The sequence below is a fragment of the Dermacentor variabilis genome, chromosome 10 (assembly GCF_050947875.1).
Source record: "Dermacentor variabilis isolate Ectoservices chromosome 10, ASM5094787v1, whole genome shotgun sequence".
Classification (NCBI taxonomy): Eukaryota; Metazoa; Arthropoda; class Arachnida; order Ixodida; family Ixodidae; genus Dermacentor; species Dermacentor variabilis.
In genome coordinates, this window is record NC_134577.1 from 84,375,162 (window position 1) to 84,396,156 (window position 20,995).

General features: G+C 44.8%; 1 protein-coding gene and 1 long non-coding RNA gene across 3 annotated transcripts in view; both read left to right on the forward strand.

The window, feature by feature from the left end:
- The window catches only part of LOC142560752 (multiple PDZ domain protein-like), a 311,252-nt gene extending 302,783 nt beyond the window's left edge, over positions 1 to 8,469 (forward strand). For both annotated transcript variants that reach the window (XM_075673072.1, XM_075673073.1), the window contains one exon: positions 1,258 to 8,469. In XM_075673072.1, coding sequence (XP_075529187.1) covers positions 1,258 to 1,627 — 370 coding nt within the window. In that variant the 3' untranslated portion in view covers positions 1,628 to 8,469. The remainder of the gene's footprint in view (positions 1 to 1,257) is intronic.
- Positions 8,470 to 9,660: 1,191 nt separating this feature from the next.
- On the forward strand, positions 9,661 to 19,952 carry LOC142560753 (uncharacterized). The gene is made up of 2 exons (XR_012823424.1): positions 9,661 to 9,888; positions 19,087 to 19,952. It is a non-coding gene; the product is annotated as an uncharacterized LOC142560753 (long non-coding RNA).
- The last annotated feature ends 1,043 nt before the right edge of the window (positions 19,953 to 20,995 follow it).

Below are 20,995 nucleotides of genomic sequence, written 5' to 3' on the forward strand. Positions count from 1 at the left end.
CTACTACTGAAGAATATCTTTGTTAATCCACACTTTCTAATTGTTTTTTTATTATTGTACCCTGTTATCTGCACATGCTCTGTATTTCGTTCCGCTCCCTTCTGCAACGCCTTTGGGCCTTGAAGGTACAATAAATAAATAAGTACCTATGGACAGCAGCCACATAGTTCTTGAAAGCCATAAAACCAGGGAAGCAAGAGTGAAAGGGGAACCTGAATGGCAGCCAACCTTCTTCATGGCTGCCACTTTTTTTTATATTGTACACTTTTATTATTTCCAAAAAGTCTAGTGAGACACTGTGTGGCATTGGAATTTTTTGGTCACAGTTATAATTGATGCAATAGGTTGGTGGTGCTGCAGGGTACGTTGAAAATCGAGCAGGTCCGAAAAATTTGTTTGCGGCTGTAATGAATTCTTTGGCTTATCTGGGCCATGAGCCACGCCAACGGCAATGCAATTTGCTCACCGAAAGTTTTGATGGTACATTTTATCAAATCTATATTCATTCATCCGGAATACTAAAAAATTTTAAATATTTGAGTCGGAGCACATACTGAAGAGCATGAACATTCAGTTGAATATTGAAATTAGTGAATATTTGTACAAGCGGGGAATTTCGGTCATTTCGAGCAATTTTGTGATTTTGTACCATTTCTTATAACAAAGTTATTTGAACTGGCTCATGTCAAGTATTCCAGTCGGTTTAAGTCATCAACTTCTTTATTTCAACACACCTACAATAGAGCATGTTCTGTGAGCTGGGGTTTCTAGCTATAGCCACAACACTGGGGCAATTCTAATTTTCAAGGTCGATCACCTTGCATGCTGGGTGTTTCGAAAGTAAGGCTGGCTGCAGGCTACTGATGGCCATCACAAATTCGAAGGAGAACCGAGCTTGAAATGGACCAAAGTTCGACCAAAAGCTTCATTAAACATGAAAATCTTGTGCACTTTGCCACTGCACGCCACATGAATTACTTTTGAACGTCAAACATTATTGACCTTGCAGCTTGCAGCCTCCCTGAATGGTTGTTCTATGAACAAGTACAACTGTAATGAATCTTGCTAATAGCAGACACTTCTTGCAAGGCAAATCCTTGTAAGCTGGCTCAACATTATTTACCTTACTTGAAACTGTGCGCATACACAAAAAAGCTAAAGGCAACAGGTGAGCCCTTTTATGGGAACCGTAGACTCGTGCATGCAATGCATGCATTTTCATGTGTATTGCTTTGTTGTCTCCTTTTTTGTGCACAGCACTGCTAACGGACCCATGACTGTGGCCCTGGAGCGAGGCTCGGAAGGTTTGGGCTTCAGCATTGTTGGCGGTGCAGGGTCGCCGCATGGCGACCTCCCTATCTACGTGAAGACAGTGTTCGAAGAAGGTGCCGCGGCTCGCGACGGTCGGCTGCGCCGCGGACACGCAATTCTCTCGGTCAACGGCCACTCGCTGGAAGGACTGTCGCACCAGCAAGCCGTCGAACTGCTCCGTGACGCCCGTGGAACTGTGGAACTCGTTGTGCTTGACACGTCGGTCCTAGAGACAGCAGCCCCGAGCCCTGCGCAGAGTCCGACGGCAACAACGCCACCAGCGTCGCTGTTCGCCGTGACTGATCAGTTGTCGTGATGGTGTTAAAGACACACTTTGCAGTGTGCCACACAGTGAAGTGCGTGCAGCAACGTTGAAGTGTTTTCTTTGTGCACGTTGTGGCAGCAGTGTTATCTGCTAGCAAGGCCTTGTGAAGCCTTTCCTTGTGCAAAGAAAAAAAAAAGAACTCTGAAGTGAGAAAGAAGCCACTGCCCACCCAATGCGCTTGGGAAATCTTTTCTCTTTGCAAAAACAGGCACGCCTGTGGTGCATACGTTTTCAAGGGTACAGCTCGCTTTCTTCTCCACCTCTGTTTTGATCTTAACACTCCTACAAACACAATCCATGCAGCTGTGTCAAGCGTGCCTTTATCCAGATGAACGGGGGAAAAACAATATGTCTCTTAATTTTGTGTATGCGACTGAAGTGAGTGCTTGAATTTCTCGTTTTCCTTCCGGGCAGGTTCCCGGATCATGCGGAAGCCATGGCTTTGCAGGTGCCATTGAAGTTGTGTCATTTTCCCATGTTCTTTTTTTTTTAAATCTTTCACCAGTCTCACTGTAGTTACCTCGCACCTTCTTTTAGTGTCTTGTCACTGTCATTTTAGTTGGAACATTATCACCTGTACCATTGCATCATCTAGAAACAGGTGCCGTGGTGAAGTCAAGAACTGCAGAGTGCTTGTTGCATTGTTCGATAGTGTTCAAACAAGCGTTTTCTCTTGTTAAAGGCCGTGGCATCTCTTCTGTTATTTCTTTGAGGCTCTCGCATTTCCTTCCTCTGCTTCTTCAGTGAGAGAGCGTCTGCGTCTGAATGCATGCAAAGCTCATCGACGAGTCTCAAGCAGAAGGCCCAGTGCATGCGAAACAAAGCTTAGCACGCCAAATTTGTGTGACAACCTCAAAGAAACTGATTGACACGCCAAGAACAAATGTGCTCTAGCCAGGCGCATCTGCTTGAGCAGCTGGGCAGAGGTGGAACAAAGAGGTGCACGAGTCCCTCTGGCAGGCTTCTAGTGTAATCAAGAGCGATGAACGTCAGGACGTGCAAGGCACATTTGCATGCACGCATGGGCGTCACTCCTCTCTTCTTCACCAAAACACAGACTAGCGTAGCTTTTTTTTTTTTTTCTTCTAATTTTATCGGAGATGTCACATGGGACCATAGAAGTCGAGTCGGTCAATCCCTCCACCACCGGTGAATACGTTGGCAGTTTCGTGGCATTTTCCTGGCAGGCGGATGTACTTGCCCAGACGGCGCGACTCATCTTTCCGGATCATGTTGTTGTTTGTACCCTTTGAGATGGTTCGTCACGAGAGAAGTACTGCACGAAGGGTTATGGGGGTGACTTTTCGAGTGCTTTGGGGCCCTGCGCAGAGCGTCATGGTAGTTATCTCCCGGTGCCATGTTTCGGGCCACCCCTCTTGCAGCTTTGCACTCAATGGGACCAAAACCAAGTTGCACACGTCAGAACACTCCACACATAGACACATGGACACTCGGAGAGTGCACTCTACACTGGTGACACACTGGAGTCGGGTAAGCAGCAGTCAAAGGGCGCCAGATTCTGCGTCCTGAGTTCGTATAGTGAACAAACATTGCAGTTCTTCATTAACGCCTTAAAAAAATCTCCCACCACTTGTCTTTGTCCTGTTAATGCCAGTCGGTGAGAGGAAATTAGTCATTGCCAAAATCTGGTGTAGTTATTCATTTGGCATGGACACATGTGAAGGGGAGGGGCGGCTGATGTCATGGTCGTTTCCTTCCTTAAAAGCAGTCAAGGACCAAATAAGTACGAATTGCATATCGTGTCTGCTGCTCAAGAAGCCCAGAGAAGACTCTTCACGGAAGCTTTTGACATAAAAGCTTTCTTTTTCCTCAGCAAAGTGAGCTTCATTTAAAGTTACAGGTGTCTATAATAAACTGCTGTATAAAACCACAGAACCAAATATGCAGTTATGTAACTTGTCATTGAAAAATCTCGTGCATAGAAGGCTGTATGGTGTATGCCAGCTGCTTAATCAAGTTTCTATTGTTATCTGTACCACGGCATTTACAATTTTTATTATGAGAGCATTGTCGGGGCATAGTGTCCATTGAATGTGCTGTTTTTTGTGTAAAAAAAAGATTGTGAATGCCCGTGACTGCCATGGCATGACCCGATAAAAAAAAAATATTGAGAGGTAACTGCACATCTTGTGTATGTAGCATTCATTGCTGCAAAGTTTCGATCTTGGAAATTGTAAGCTTTCCGCACTTGCAATTAATTTGATTACTGTCCTGCTTTGCCCTCGAATTTTCATTTCTGAGAGGAACTGTGATTTTGCATAGGGTGCAAAGGTTGTGGAGTTGGCGTCTGTCTTGTGGTGCTTATGAACGGGAGGAAAGGCCGTGCAACTTGATTCCTGCAAAAAAATAGCATAGTAGTAGCATTTATGACCGTCATCACTACATTTTATTAAATGTTTATGTTCGATGTCAAGAGCCCCACTTAACGACAACCCTTTTCCTTGTCTTATAGTTACTCCCAAGATTTTGAGGTTTTCTTTTTCTGTAGTGACCATGGCTTCACGTGCCCTGTGGCTTCACACACGGCACGAATGTGTCAGTTTCATTTTTTACTCTTTTTTATAACTGTCGAGAGGATGCTTTAGGGCAATTTAGATTGGCAAAATGTACTAGGGTTTTTCTTTGGTCATATACTGCCATTATAAGCATGTACATGATGAGTTAGTGCCATCTCATTGGAGCGTGTCACATAGTTGAGACAGTGTCTGGTTCATATGCTATTTAAGTGCGTCATGACAACTGTGGCACGCACATACGACTCGTGCAGTGTACATCTATGAAAATTCGCTCCGTCACAGCCGAAAACTACACGTGACACACTTCAGTAAGTTTTTAGAACTCTGTGCGAGCCAGGAAGTAAATTGTTATGCAAGGGTCATCGTTAGGGGTGTTCGAATGGTGAAATTTTCATATCAAAGAATAGTACAGTTTACTGCTGTTTATTTCACCTTTGGAGAAACCAATAGAACCATCGAATTATTCGCTGGGCCGAATTAAAAGAAAGGCACCAAGAAACGGACAGGCACACACCACATTCATTTGACAGTATTTACCCGATTCTAATGCGCACCCAGTTTTTATGGGCTCGTACTAGAAAATACTGTGCATCCAAATTTAGTGTGTGCATACTCGATCTTGTAACAAAAATGCAGCATGCCTCTGTTTTGCCAATAAGAAATAAGGTGAGAACTGCATAGTTTACCTTCACAGAATTGAAATTTGTTTGCACCTAATGTCGTCACTATCAGGCAGCTTTTCATTGCTGTCTATAGACTACAACATGATACCTTTGTTGCGGTGCATTGCATCCTATATTCTGCATTTCTCTTACCATTCCATTAGTATTGCCAATGGGATGGTGGCCCACGGTTAAAGTGGCTACTTGGCCAGTTCTTGCAATGCACGCTTCTCTGGAGTGCCAAGAAGACGTGACACAACTCTGCTGCCACTAGCTCATGCAAAACAACTCACCTTCCGAATGAGTTGTGGTAATTAAAACTAGGGGTGGTGCGAATACATTCAAAATTTTGAATACGAATAGAATAGTCCTTCCTGTTTGATTTGTATTTGATTCGAGAGTTTGCTATTAGGTGTTTTCGAATATTTGTTTCGTTCAGATACTAGTTAAGGGACAGAAAGAGCAGTGAAAGTCTACAGGAGAAAAGATTGATAAATGTGGTGAGTCTTCCGAATGACTCTGCCACTAAAAAACTGCTGCTGTTGTGCAGACGCACGAGTTCTCAATGCGAGTGCGTGGAGGAAATCATTTATGCGCAATAGTTTCCAGTTGTTAAACATGCATGTCTCGCCTTGGGCAGCCTACACATTTTCTCTCCAGATTTAGCTGAATCTATGTTTTATTTGGGCAATGTCAGTATAAATTCTTGGATCTCTTTAAGATAATGTGCACTACACTGCACGGTAATGAGCTTTGCTCCTTTAGGGAACGCTATCCGATGACATGCTTTTTGTTCATTGAATTACTGTCATTGTGTGCCAGATACGCTCGCGTTTCCTTTGTTCTCAATTATGAGCTTTTTAAATGAGCTGAAATTCAGTTGATAACGGCATTAGATGCGTCAAGTAACCTAAATAAGCCTTCTGTTGCGAAGCAGACCAGATGGGAGTTTTGAAATTTTACTTTGTTTAATAGGGATAAAACATGATAGTCAATGCCTGTCTGTTTTCCAAATATTCGTATTCGATTTGATTAGAAGATTTTACTATTCGCACATCCCTAATTAAAAGCTGAAACCTTATGCAAAAATTGTTCTGCCGCCATCTTGTAATGACAGTGACTATGACATGGCCCTGATGGTAGGCTGTTCTTGATGCTGTGAACTCTGCTTCAGTTTCGTATCAGACTGTAGTGCACATGCTTACAGACCATTTTTTTTTTTTTTTAACGTGTGAATTAGAAGAAGCTAAATATGGTGATCATTCCTTGCGATCTGCCGTTTTGTCCTCAAAATCTCGTAGAAGCAGGGCGAAAATCTGCACATTTGGCAAGAGACTGCGTCTTCGACGCATTTACTGTTCCTCAGTCCCATGAAGACAAATGCTGCCACCATTAGGGTCTCCAGTTCAGTCAACCTTGGAGTCATTCACGTATGTGCTGAATTATGCAGCGAAAGCAAATTTCAGAATCGAAATAACAAATGTTTTGGCCCATAGCAATGCATAGGCATCAGCCGGTAGCATCATTTGGTGGTTGAATTAACGAAAAACTCAAATTAACCGAATTTGAGTTACTGGAAGTCTGCTGTAATCGAAAAAGAGCGTTTCTAACATTCAGTTGAATGCTGGATACTTTAGGCTTCTAACAGTAGAAAAGGACACCAAGGGAGCATATTCAAAAGTAAATCTGATTTATTTATTTCGGTACACACAATGCTGGCAGTCTGGTCAACTAGGAAGCTTAAAAACTAACAAAACATTAAAGACCAGGATAGGTCTTGGTTGGCTTAAAAACAGGCACTTGAAATGTGCACCATATGCACGGGTCTTTTCGCGTGGCATGCTGCATGTGATAATCGCAGCAACTCTTTACGTACTCGAATACTTGGAGAAACTATACACAAAATTCTCCAAGTCGAATACATTGTATTGAAAGAAGTGTTCAATGCTATTCAAAATTTCAAACATTCGCACACCCCTAGTCATTACGTTCTGACACCATATACTCGTTATTTACTTTTTCTAAAGATAACACCTGGTTCCTAGCAAATCTAACGTGCTATAATCCCGTGATTACAAGCTACACACAAAGGTACATGGATGTGCAATTCCAAAACTTCAGTGCTACAGCACAATCAAATTCTGCACTATTTGCAGACTGGGCAGCCTACATGTGTATGCAGTGAAACTGTGTTAAAAAGTGCTTGGTAAGATGCTGGAGGTGGGGTTTCTGGAAGAAAAAAAAAAGTGTGACCACATTTTGTTACGTTTTCATGGCCGAGAACTGCAGCGAGGGCATGTTCTTGGCTGGCGGTTTCAAAGGCGCGTTGCTTTGCCGCACTTTCAGAGTTACATTGTTTCCGGCGCCGCACTAATCAAGTTTCAGTGCTTCGAGCACCGAGAGCGTACATGCCAACGACATTGTAGATAGCATCACATTTTATGCTCTTTCGTGCTCAGCTGGCGAGAACACATCCTGCTGCAATAGCATCTTGTGTGTGTATCATGTGCAGGAGGTGAGCATGTGCTTCTTGTCACGTTATCCTGTTGCCAGATTATCGAGTTGGGCATGCTGTTATCATGTGTTTGGTCCTGGCTGTTAAGCAGATGTGTATCAGCTTTTCAGTGCAAGCTCATTTGGTTATGCACTAGCATACGAGCTGCCTCTGCTTGGTGCAGAGTTGCCAGCGTGGGCTGAATTCATTGCTGGGGAAATGCTTGGATGAGCACAAGCACAGAATACAGTTCAAGAAATTAATGTTGCACTGGCATTCAAAAGAAATTCTAGAGAGCAATGATAGGTTTACAAGTAAATGGTTATTCCAAAATTTTCAATTTTTTTTTTCATAAGCAGTCGATTAGCGGAATCAACGAAGGATGAAGTTTACATGTTTGAATTTCTCACCCAGACCATCGTATATATTGAGAAGGGGGGGGGACATATTTGGGGGCTTTTATTATGCATGTCATGTTGCCAGATTGTGAGTCCGATTACTTTTTAAGGAAGCTTAATCCTTTTTTTTTATTTGTAAGCACTTACTCTGCACAGAGGAGACGAAATCTTTGTCGTCACGGAAACTCCTTCTGCAAAAATTTCAAGGTTACTCACCGCTGGTTTTGTGATTTTGCGTGCAGTTGTGGCACACTTAGCAACATTAGTCTATTCATAATCGCAAAGTGTAATTTCTTAACCGGGATTAATATAATATCTTTTTTGTGACTCTTGTAGCGCTTCTCGCTAACACCAGCGATGTGCAATGACAGAAAAGGTAAAAGACGCAAGAAATCAAAATTTATTTTCTGATTAGCACGCAAATAAACACGATATAAAAAACAAAATAAGGAAAAACAAAAGGGAAGGAAAATCTATGGTTACTTCATCTTGTTATTGCATCCACTCTGTTAATTGGTACATTGCTGTTATCAATAAAACACTTGACCACTGTCTGTTCAGTGCCCTGTTCGTTACATAATTTCTTACGGTGTCCTGCACTTGTGTTCATTTTAAGTATTACTCCAGCCAAAGTTAAGATACACTTGGGGAGCCCAGAGAACTCTGTTGATTCGATGCTAGAAGCGAGTGTTTTATGGAATTGTTTCACGAAGACTTAAAATAAAATGTCATGGTGTGGCAATTGTAGTCTTATTTGATGGCTTTCTGTCAGAAAATGCCTCCACAGATATGTATGTGTAACGACTAATACATCAAGGACAGCACAAAGCTGTACAAGCAAGCTCTCGCAACACTCAGAAGTACTACGGAACTACGGATCTCTATGTGCTGGCTCACGGCCTCGCTCAAACGCAGCTGTGTTGTTGCTTTGTTTGAGTGTGGTTGTGGCTGGCTCAGCATTCTGTGACACATCCATTCAAGCTGTGCTGTTGCTGCATTTTAGCGAGCAGGCTGTGTTGCAGCACCGCCATCACACCATCATTGCTGCAGCCATACAAACTCCTAGCTGAGCTCAAACATGCAGCCGGCATAACGCAGCATGAGAAACTGTCTAAAAAGGAATGGGCTCCAATCCACACTGTGAATGTGGTTGGCCAGCGAAGCTGTGGTATCACCTGATCGGACTGCGCATGCTTACTGTTTTAGCATCGGGTGTCAGAAAAAAGTGTATGTGCGGAAAGGAGTCGCGTGGTGTGTGTATATATATAGCAAATAATGTCTGCATTGGACCACCGTCACTTGCGCTTGAATTCTTTCCTCGAAGAGGCAGGACGCGTGTTGAGCGCAGTTGCAGGTTGGCAACTCTGGAATTGGAATGATTCCGGAATCACTTCACATTTTCAAACACCCGAAATGGAATCAGAACCCCAGGATTCTGAAATGGAGTTGGAATATGGAATGGGCAGATAGTCTGGAGCGCTGAATGTTGATTTAATGCAAGACTACAAATTGTTAAATTTGCCAATTAAGAAACTATATAAACTTTGCCCAATTTATTTGTTTCTCAATTTTTACTCAATAGCAGCTCTTTCAGTATCTATATCGTTTTGTGGCTATCTGTGCAGCGGTAATGATAAAGAACATAACAATAAATGCCAAGCATTTATTTAATTGCACAACTTTGTGTAACGGCACAGCCGAAGCGCACTTTCGTTACTACGCACCTGCAAGTAGTCCGCAAATGTGAATATCTGTCCAATGCGCAGCATAAAACAAAACATACCATCTATTCTTTCATAAAGTTTTTTTTTTAATAAGTAAGAAACTTGCTGTTGTATAGGCTTTTTGTCTTTCCGGTGTTTACATCTGGTTTTCCTTCTCCATTAAGCAAAGATGGCGCCGCGCAGCTGCAGCAAGCTTGAGCGGTGCATGAGCGACTGCTCGTAAGCACATCGATCAGGAGCAAATCATGACAGCGGTGCGCTGTGGAATGTTTCGTCGGCTGCATGCGATAACGGGGAAAGGTGTTGTGCAGCGTGCGACTGATACCACTAGCGCAACTGCGTCGCTGGTCGCGATGGCCAATCACCTCGACGCCGGCAATTTCTGACAGTCTTCCGTGAGTCCGCCAGCCGTGCAAGCCCATCTTCGATTACGAACAGTACGTAAAAGAAAAGGAAAAAAAAAAAGCCCATTTCATGAATTCCATGGCATATACAGCGTCGATATTCCCGGTTGTTCATTGTCGCGGATGTAATCATGTTTTGGCGAAATTTTGCGTGCAGCACTGCGAACGTCCGCATATATGGGTTTAGAGTACTCCTTGCGCTTTGCGAAGACGGCGTTCAACATCGGGAATGCACTTGCCTTCGGAAAGCTTTGCTTGCAGGCCTGTAGCACGAGACTCGTCGACAGTGGCGTTAAAACGCTATAGTGTCAGTTGCACGCTCGCGTTCCAGCGCAGCCGTGGTCTTCTACCAAGTCTACTGCAGGGTCCACTGCGTTCGTTCCACTGTGCGAAAACAGCGTGCCAGAAATTCTGCTGCCCCGTGGATGCTGACGGCGTCTCATGCCCGCCACATTAAATCTCGCGAAAGTTATTGTATCCACCAGCGACCTGGACGGTCCTCCCTTTTCTGAATAAATGAATTCATTCATTCATCCCCGGAAATGGACAACCGAGAATGCCAACCTTGTTTGCCATGGAAGTTATGAAATGCTTGTTAGTTCCTGCGTTCTCTTTCTTTTTTTTCGAGAGATAAGAATGCTTGCTTCAAAAGAGTACTTCCTACGCTCCATTGCTTGCCATAAGACATTCGTGCAGTTCACTGTGTTTGCACACGTAGTTGAATAGCGCGCGGCTAAGAGCACCACCAACAAAACCGAAACTGACAGTAAAACGGTAGGACTGTACAGCAGTAACACAATCCTTTCTCCATGGTAACACAATCGCGGTAGCATCCGCCCACGTAACTTTGTTAAAATTATGGGGTTTTACGTGCCAAAACCACTTTCTGATTATGAGGCACGCCGTAGTGAGGGACTCCGGAAATTTGGACCGCCTGGGGTTCTTTAACGTGAACCTAAATCTAAGTACACGGGTGTTTTCGCATTTCGCCCCCATCGAAATGCGGCCGCCGTGGCCGAGATTCGATCCCGCGACAATCGTGCTTAGCAGCCCAACACCATAGCCACTATGCAACCACGGCGGGTCCACGTAACTTTGTCTGTGCCGCCCCAGAAAGTTGTAGCCGGAGCCAAGGTCAAACGCGAGGTCGCTCAAGGTCACAATTTTTCGCCGATACGCGCGCACCCCCCGTGCGCCCGCTCGCTGGCAAGCTCGGCCCAAGCTTCCTTGCTCCACGCGCATGCTCTCCCACCGCTACTAGCGGCGCGTTCACGAAAAGGAGGTGACTCGTTTGCGCTATGTTGCGCGTGGACCTCTACTCGCGGGTACAACGATGGGCCCTCGAAAGTATAAGCGGAAGGGGAGCGCCGGGGTGCCAAGTCTCTGCAGGGGTATGCGATGCTATCTAAGCGAGGCATGATGCGAAATGACGGGCGGACGAGCTACGCACGGTCGTGGAGCGCGAATAAGAATCGACGCGCGGCCGAAGAGCAGCGGCAGGCCAAGCGAATGGCCGCTGAACAGGTCGCAGAGACCGAGCGACCAATCGCCGCGCCGATTGGAGAACCGCGCCGCTCGCGGAACGAAGACGCGTACTTTCAGAGCACTTTGTCGAAGACAAATTTGGTGCGCCGCGTAGCGTCCGCCTCTGGTTCCGATCGTACTTCGTAAAGTGTCTCGACACGCGCATGTGGCAGTCGTCGCGCGAGCGCTTCCGCGGGAATGGCGTGAGTTCATTCGGGTTTTGCGCCTCGTGCCAGAGTTTCCTACAAAAATTTTTGTAGGAAACTCTATGCCTATAGTGCAGGGGAGAAATACTCCTCATTGACTTAGGTTGGTTTCTGCCATAATTTTTTTTTACACATTCTGCACTGCTGAAGACCGCCGAAATCTTTCTGTTTTACAAGGTTAAAGTTCATTATGCAGCAACTTTTGGTTTTGAAAAGTGATGCGGTTTAGCAAGAGTATGCATGAGCTACGACAGCAGAATGGAGACTGAGAACAAAGTTGCAGACGGTTACACCTTGCGCGAGTCTACAGTGTTTTGGAACGAGCGCCATATTTTTACGCACACTCGATTATATCCAGACGGCGCGGCAACAGGCGATCAGAGAGTTGTACTGTCGAAAATGGTTCCCGTTGGTATGCCGTTAAATCTGAGACAAAAGGTTGTCTTGCAAAACATAGCCATGCGTTTCGCTTCTATGTTAGTTATCGAAGTAACAGAGTGGTCTTGCTGGCTTGCTGGATGCATGCACAACGGCGTAATATTAATAATGCGTAGCATTATATATGGAGATGTCAGTCGGAAGATTTCATGTGAAGCCAGAAAAATTCGCGGATCCCCCGCACAGGTGGGAATCGACGTAAAGCGAAGCTTTCAACATGCCACGCATTGTTCCATTTGCCGCATCTGGGCGTATAGTACTTAGTCGTCTTTCATGGCCGCCACGCATCATTGCTTTGCGTCGCGTCTTCGAGCGAGCACACATTCGCGGTCTGCACCACGTTTCCCTGCGTATAGTGAAGACACTCCTGTTCCGCGCTACGCTTTCGGGCCTGGGTGTCCTGGACGCTCAGTGCACGCTTTGGAGCCATTTTGCTGGCGCGTGTTTGCGTGCTTCTTCTGCATACGTGGCCAGCATACTCATAGAATAAAGAACCAAGCACACTGTTAGACGCCAGCTCCAAGCGCCCTCTTCAGGCTGTGGACGATTGTAATGTTTACGGTATCACAGCCCAGCACCTGCATTTTTGTCGCACAGCTAGCACGTGCCATACGCACACACCGTGAAACACTTGGAAAGCATATTTAGCGCCAACAAACAAGGACAGAAGGGAGACGACACCACAATGCGCTAACTTCAACAACTTGATTTTCAGGAAACACACGCCTATTTAACCCATGCAGAGGGGCGCCACCTCATCCAAATCTTAACCATCCAAGAAAGCCGTCTCCTTATCTAACAAGTCGAGCGAAGGGGCACTAACACACGTATCACTATTCCGACAGATAGTCTGAACCTCAATAATCTCTTGCACATATTTATTTTTGTGCTTCACAAGAAACCGGCAGGATCCATACACCTGCGCACATCCGCATTCCTGACAATGGGATGACAGATAACCGTATTGCTTATTTTTCACGTTTAGGCTATGTTCCCGTAATCGGTCATTAAGACGCATTTCTGTCTGTCTGATGTATTTTTCCCCACAGGACAGCGGGAACTCATAAACTGCTTTTACGCAACCCATTGGTGCTTTACGATGATTCGTAGAGCATCCTACAGCCGGCTTACTCCCGTAAGTCTGGGTGCCTTGAATCATGTTTAGTGCGAAGAGGCGCAAACCCGATTGCCCATTAAGCGTAATAATTTCAGAAACCGGGTCATGGCAAAAAAGTTTGTTCTTGCAAGAAAAGGTCAGAGTTCCTAATATTGACGACCCATTTTAGTTAGAAGCTCTGCAGAAATCATGGATTTCCTGAAAGAAAATTCTGACAAAAGCTTATCAGCTTGCTCCTTTGACATAAAGGACTTGTACTGCTTGCCTCAAAAGAAACTAACAACTTGCGTGGAAGAGTGCATAGACGAGTATATGGCGTGGTTTCACTTCAAAATTCAGCCGGTTTATCCGTTCTTAAAACGGATAAGCCGGCTGAATTTTGAAATGAAACCTGACGGTTCAGGGCTTTTCAGATATGCTTAGTTGCTACCTTCACTCGACGTATGCAGCATGGAATGACGAAATATTCATTCAAAGGCAGGGAATTTGCATCGGTTCATGTTTGACGCCTGTACTAAGTGGCATTTTTCTAGCTCACCATAACAAAAACATGTCGCGGACCTTGTCGGAGCACAGGGTGGTTAAAGTTGTCAGGTACGTTGATGACTATCTGGTCCTTTTCGAACCAGACGCACGTTCTGCAGTAGACAAGCTTTACGAAGTTTTTTATGCAGACTTAGCCGGCTGATAACGTGCTGCGTTTCTATAGCACGCATTCCACGTGCTTTGCTGACACTCCCTCTCCTGTCACATCGGGGGACTGCATTCCATTGTCACGACCATTCTCATTCACAATGGCGGCCCTGTTCAGCTTTTCCTCGGCTGCTTGAAGTCTTTCTTCCACTACCTTCCGTGCATCAAGCTCCCTATTTAGTTCATTTTTTGAGCTCTTCAACCTGTTTGACAAGTTCTTCCTGGAAAGCCTCCATTTTCTTCAGCCTGGCATCGACATTACAGTGTGTGTCGATTGGCTCGATTCCCTCGACATTCTCATCCGTTCTCTCGTCTGCCTTAAGGGACCCCCCCCCCCCCCGCAAACTTTCCCGGCTTTCCTGCCATGTATTGCACAGCTTTTTGTAATGCAAACACTATAGTACTATAATACAATAGTAATGCAGAGCATGTGCCTTCTAGCAAAAACTGAACGCACAGGATCTCAATCTTAAAAATGTCGCAAAGTAATTCTCACCGAAGTTTTAAAAGCAATTAATGCCGCACAGACTACAAGTGTGACACGTTTTCGCGCGTGTTCAACCACGGGGCCACGCTCTCACTTTCCTAACAAAGCACACACAGTAAAACCGCCAATAGATACTCTTGCCACTTCCAAGCTACTATTTAAAGGCTATAAAGACTTCACGTCCTACCCGGGTGCATGTGTTGAAGCACGATCTACGAGATGTTGCTCTGACTATCCTGCACACCTGGGCACACGAAAAAAAGAGAGACAAAAAAACGACCCAATTAATATTTAAAGGCTAAAAAATCTGCAAATTAAAAACAGAAGCAAGCTCAAAGCATGCACAAAAAAACTTATGATTTCGTCGCCGCCACGCGGAGCCCTCAAAAGCGCGTCCATTCGCCACAATATCTCACGCCACTCTCCGCGGAGGCATCTCTACGCTACACGGAGGGCCTGCGTGTTTGCCGCGGATGTGAGCGCCATCTGGATGGTGCGGCAAGGCACAGGGTACGCCTGCTACATAGAGACGTTGGTAAAGCGGTTTGAGTTTGCGCGTCACAGACTTATGTTTTCTCATATATTCAAATTACAATCCGACATTATTATTCCATAAGTTGTGTGTAAGTTGTACTGAACAACTTTCCTGACGCATTTTCCTCAAGTTCAGTAACGCCTCTAGGCTACACGGAGGGCCTGCGTGATTGGGTATGCATGGCTCGGAATGATTTTTCGCTCACAAGACGCTTGGCACAGGACGCCAACGCCGGATTTTCTGCGGCACGGTGCCCTTAATGCTATCGCGTTACAACGTTATGACGTCATTTAAGCTCCAGCAATGGCTTTTAGCCACCACCGTGCTTCTAGAGCATGCTGTGGGCAGAATGGACAGAAGCATAGCGTTCGAGACGTGCTTGTAACGTAAACAGCAGTCGCTGCCCATAAAATATGACATAATCACTAACAGACGTATTTGTTATAAAAACTAGTCCCATAGTTTACTGCTAACAAAAGATCTTATATTTTTACAATTACTTTTTGCTACAGACGCTACAGACAAGCTTTGAAATAGTATATTGCGAAACAGCGTCCATCATCAGACCCTGCAATAACCGTTCAGCCCATAAGCAATATGACTGTCACCCCTTATCTCGTCTTGTTTTCCCTAATTGTACAGCACTTTTCGTGCAAAATTGGCAACTGGAAACAAGAGTCGCAAGAATATGAGAAATTAAGCGATCTACTAAGGGAGAAAGCCAAGGCAACAGCCAAACAGCGAGGAAAAGCGAAAATTGTTTGTGAAAATATTTATGGATCAACATCTGCTTATTTAAAAAGGAAGTAGAGAAAACGCTGCCCGAAGTGGAGAATAATTCCGTGTGTTTTGAATGACTCTTCTACAGTTATCAATCGAGCTCTGACGTAGACACTTCCCTGCTGTGCTAACGGCGGTGTTTTTCACACCTTCCGGCAGTGGGTACAGTACGTCTAGAACCGCAGCGTCCTGAGCTCTATACGTGGTTGTACGGGAATGGTGACTAGGAGTCCTTACGCGACTTCCCAAATAACAACACGAGTCGGTTTTGGCATTTGGTAGAGCAGTAAAGGAGGGATCCAAAAGAACTGTGGTTGTTCCGCAAATATACATTTCGCTATAATTCTTCCAGAGATAATTCACAGAACGCTACTAGAAATATTTATTTTGCACTTTTTCTGGTTAACTCGTTCTTGGCAAGGTTCTTCCTGCGCATCTTTCATGCACGAGCCCATTTGACGTGATTCTTTGTTTGCCAAGTAAAGAAGGGTGTATTTCACAGGCGTACCTGTGAGATACACGTTATTTCTATTCTCTTTTGCGGGTTTACGCGTCTTTATGGCGAATGGTGGGCATTATTCACATTTGTACTAGTAAAAGTACCCTCCCCCTCATTTGCATAGAAAAGTTACCTTGGGTTGCCCCCCCCCCCCCCCCGAAGAAAGAAAACCCTGCGTACGTGCCTGGTTCAAATACTGGTGCCAGCAAAGATAAAAGGTCAAAGTGCACGTTGGTTGTTAGAAATACGTGAGAAAAAGAAGGCCGCACCTAGAACATTTTGGAACTACATAAAATGATTAGGCAGGAAGTCAACAATACAACAACATATGCTAGACGAAGATGGAAATAAACTGGAAGGGCAAGCGGCATTAAATTGCATCCGAAAAATAACAGCCGAATCATTCCAAGGCAATGACGAGGTTGTATTTGAAGAAGAAAAAAAAGAGTATGAAAGAGAACCAAATCGAAAAGGAGATGGTGCTGACAAATTTCAACTAGAAGAAAGAAGAGAAAATTCCTAAGCGCACAGCCACAGGGCTAGACGAGGTTTCCGTTAGGCTGATTGATGAACTAGGACCAAGACGCTCTGGTGAAAGCAGTGGAAATAAATTTAAAAGACAGACCAATACCAGACAGTTGGCGACAAAGTAGAATTCATTTAATTTATAAAGGTAAGGGGAGACAGGTAGAATTCACTCCTATAGACGGTTGACCATTACATCGGTAATGTGCCGGTTAGCAATGCAGGCAGTCAAATTAAAGCTGCAAGCATTGGCAGAGAACAATAGCATTTTAGGAGAAATTCAGAATAGCTTCAGAATAGGTAGGCGTTAGGAACATAACTTATTTGTTCTTACTCAGTATATTGAAATATCAAGAGTAAGAAGCAGACCGTTATATGTGGCCTTTTTAGACATTACAGGAGCGTATGACAACATAGATCGCAACATTTTGTGGCATATTCTGGAAGGGGAAGGCTTAGGCGACGATTGTGTATAGCTTTTGAGAGAGATTTACCTAGAAAATACCGTTTGCCTTGAATGGGAAGAAATGAGGAGCGAGAAGAAAGTTGATAATAATAAGGGACTGAGGCAGAGGGGGCCTTTATCCCCACTGCTGTTTATGATGTACATGGTGAGGATGGAGAGGGCGCTAGAAGGAAGTAATATAGGATTTAATCTCTTATACAAACAGGTGGGTACAGTAGTAGAGCAGCAGCTTCCAGGTTTATTTTTTGCAGACGACATTGTGTTGCTAGCTAACGAGCAAAGTGATTTGCAACGTCTGGCTAATATCTGTGGACAGGAAGGCGAGTATTTTGGTTTGAAATTTAGCGTTAGAAAATCAGGTGTTATTCAATGAAAACAGTGAACAAACAGTGGCAATACAGGACCAGGAAATACCTTGGGTAAAAGAATATATATACCTTGCTATATGGATAAACAAAGGCAACAGATATATGGAAACACAGGAAAAAACAATAATAGTAAAGTGGAAGAGAAATGCAGCCATAATGAAACACAGAGCGCTATGGGGATACAATAGGTACGAGGTACTCCGGGGTATGTGAAAAGGTGTAATGGTTCCAGGACTTAATTTTGGAAACGCGATTGTTCGCTTGAAATTAGGGGTACAAACAGGACTCGATGGCGACCAAAGAATGCCTCGCATTGGGTGCTCACGGGAAGACTACAAATGACCCTGTGCAGGGTGATATGGGCTGGACAAGTTTTGAAGTGAGGGGAGCTCACAGTAAAATTGATTATGAAGAACGACTGATGAATATGAAAGAAAGTAAATGGGCTGGGAGAGTGTTCAGGTATCTGTACAGGAAAAACATTGATTCACAGTGGAGGAAAAGAACTAGGAAGCTTACCAGCAAGTATGCGGACTGTAGGGGGAGCAACGTACGCAGCAACAAAGAACGTCAAGCGGAAATTCAGAGAGACTGAAATAATCTCATGGGTGGCGACAATGGACAAGAAACCTACCATGAGTAACTACTTAAGGGGGAAAAACGAAGGCAGGATAGAAACTATTCAAGATAATTCAAAGGGAAGCTCATTACTTTTCGAAGCGAGATCAGGATGCCTTAGAACACGCACCTATAAAGCTAGATATAGGGAAGAAGAAGCATGCGCTTGCTGCGGTAAAGCTTTCATTGCCCAGTGGTTGATTTAGGCACCACTGGCCTCCCCTCCTTGAAACCCTTGGGTTCAGCGAGAGCAGGGGAAAAGTAAACATGTCCGCAGTAGAGATTAGTAAGAGGCGATTGGAAGATTGGTAGAAGTAGGGAAAGCGACAAAAAACGAAGACTTACAAAAACAAAGTTCACAATAGGGGTTCAGAAAAATTGATTATGAGAATTCATCGTGGGATTCTTGTTTGAACCTATGTAGGACATTAGGCAGTATAATAGCAGGAGCTTGGTGGCGCAACCGACCGCCCCGTTCCAAAGGGGACGCTCATAACATCCCTCCATCCATCCATCCAATTGTCCCCATGACGGAGGCAGCGTGTAACACGAAGTTTCTTTGCATTGTAACTAGCACTAAACAGTGTGCGAAGCGTGTGAACTATAACACACTGTTTTTAGAACAGCAACAACAGCAACAAAAAAGTGCAGATCCAAGTGAAGCGGTTAATTGTAATTTACACGACTAAATGTACTCTGTACGATTGCGTTTATATCCTGCAACATTAAACCTCGCAAATGTTTGTGTATGCACCGCACTGTTTACATCTTTAATATCGTGCAACGTTTGTGTTTGTGCACAACACCATTCACAAGCTGGGGCGAAATGCAAGCACCAGTTGATTCCTCTTTCAAATAATAACGCACTGTTTGGTACTATGAATATGAATGAAGCACTTTTTTTTTTAATGTACAACCTCGTGAAACATTTTGGTCACCAGAGGGCTGTGGTTGCATTTTTCATTTCATACGCAGAATCAGAGAACGACACCGGTCACCATACACGGTTCTTCGAGACGTCCAGTCGGAGGAAGCTGATGGCGCCAGAAGCCTGCAGTGCGTCGAGTCGGTTTGCCGGCACCACAGCGACTTCACCGGCCATCTGCTGTCAGCCGCAAACATGGCTCAGCTCCTCCGACTGTCCTGTACCCCGGCGTACTTTCGAAAAATATCCAAATTTCAGTCTGCGGTGATAAACGCGAGTGCCATATACTTGTGGGTACACCGCTGGCATAAGCGGTGCTGCACAGAGCATCTGGGTGACTTTCTGCGCTTCGCCTTGCTTTGGATCCACGGTGGTGTTTGTGTGGACTTAGACGTGAGTTTAGTGAAGTCGCTGGAATTCGGGATCAAGAATATATGTTCTACGAGGCCGACTATGTTATATAGAGAGTCGGCTAGCACTGTACTATTCTTCGACAAGCGTCATCCCGCCCTCTGAGCGCTGATCGACGAGTGCGCGCGTGTGTACACAGTCCTGATGTATGGAAGCTTATAGCCGGTCCTGCAATGGTGTCAACGCTTCTTTCACACACTGTATTCTCTCGCATCGTAAATATCGCTAGTTTCGTCGCCGTTCTTGCCTGTTTACATGTCCAGGATGGGAGAGCTTGTTCATTCCCGAACATGCGTCAGATGTACTAAAAAGGATAAACGGCAGCTACGGCGTCCGTATCTGGAAAGGCACGAGCAGAGGGAAACTAGCGGTGCCTCTGCTGCGGGTCTGGTTGTGCGTTGGACCTCCTCGTTCGTGCCCGCTTGCCCCATCGTGTGGAAATTAGCGTCCTCTGATGGGGAGCATTGAACTAATCGCGTCCCGCAATGCCACCCTATATACTCTATGCCTGCTGAAGGAAGCCGTCGTGATGATTTTGTTGTTATACTCTTCCGGGACTGACGCCATTGCTCGGTCGCAGCACATAATGGGCTACAGCAATCAGTTCTGGCCCACTTCGGGTCCCTACTCGAAAGATACGGCCAGTAAATTGGCTGTCATAATTTACCGCAGTTGAAATCCCGCGTGCATATTTCGCAAAAATGTGGCATTCTATGAATAGCTTTAAATCTTTATACTTTGCAGTAATGCCTTATCGAAAACGGGATGTAAGGCGGACTTTCACGATACTCGGTGCGTATCATTCGATCACCGCTATTTACAATCTATGCGACGAACGTAGTCGCGAAAAGGGCATTAGAGGAGACGCCTCAATGATGAAGTTTTTCAAGGAAAATAAACCCTGCGTAGAGTGTTTAAAAAAAAGGGGGGGGGGGGAATGCGCTGTAGTTATTGCTTGCGTGCTCATATTTTACATCATTGAAACTATTCCGTGACATATCAGGACAAATCGACGTGTCAAATGTTAGAGGTCAAAAAGTATAGCGCTGCGTTTTGAGCTGGGTTATGCAACTCAAAACCGTCTATGCTCAAAACAAGTTCCTGTAAGGTGACTTACGGTGACTTAAGGTGGAGTAATGTGAATCAAGGTGAGAGTAATGAAGATGAATTAAAGTGGATCAAGTTGGATTGAAGTGGATTAAGGTTGCTACAAATTAGAGAAAGGTAGAATAAAGTGGATTAAGGTGGATTAAGGTTGGAAGAAATTAGAGCAAGGCAGATGAAGTATAGTTGTGAAGGACACGTAAAAATGTTGGACGTCACGTATCACAGACGTAACCAATTATTTGAAGAAATCAAAACGCTTTGGGAATCCAAATCACGTAAGGATACTTAAGTGACTGTCAATTTTTAGAGCGCAGCTCTTTGGCGTCCGTTCCTGGGTTTCGCGTCGTCGTCGGCCTCGTAACCAGCTCCGCCCCCCTTTCATCCCCCCAGCGCTAGCAGCGACCGACTGATACCGCTGGATGCCGCTGACGCCGCTAGAGA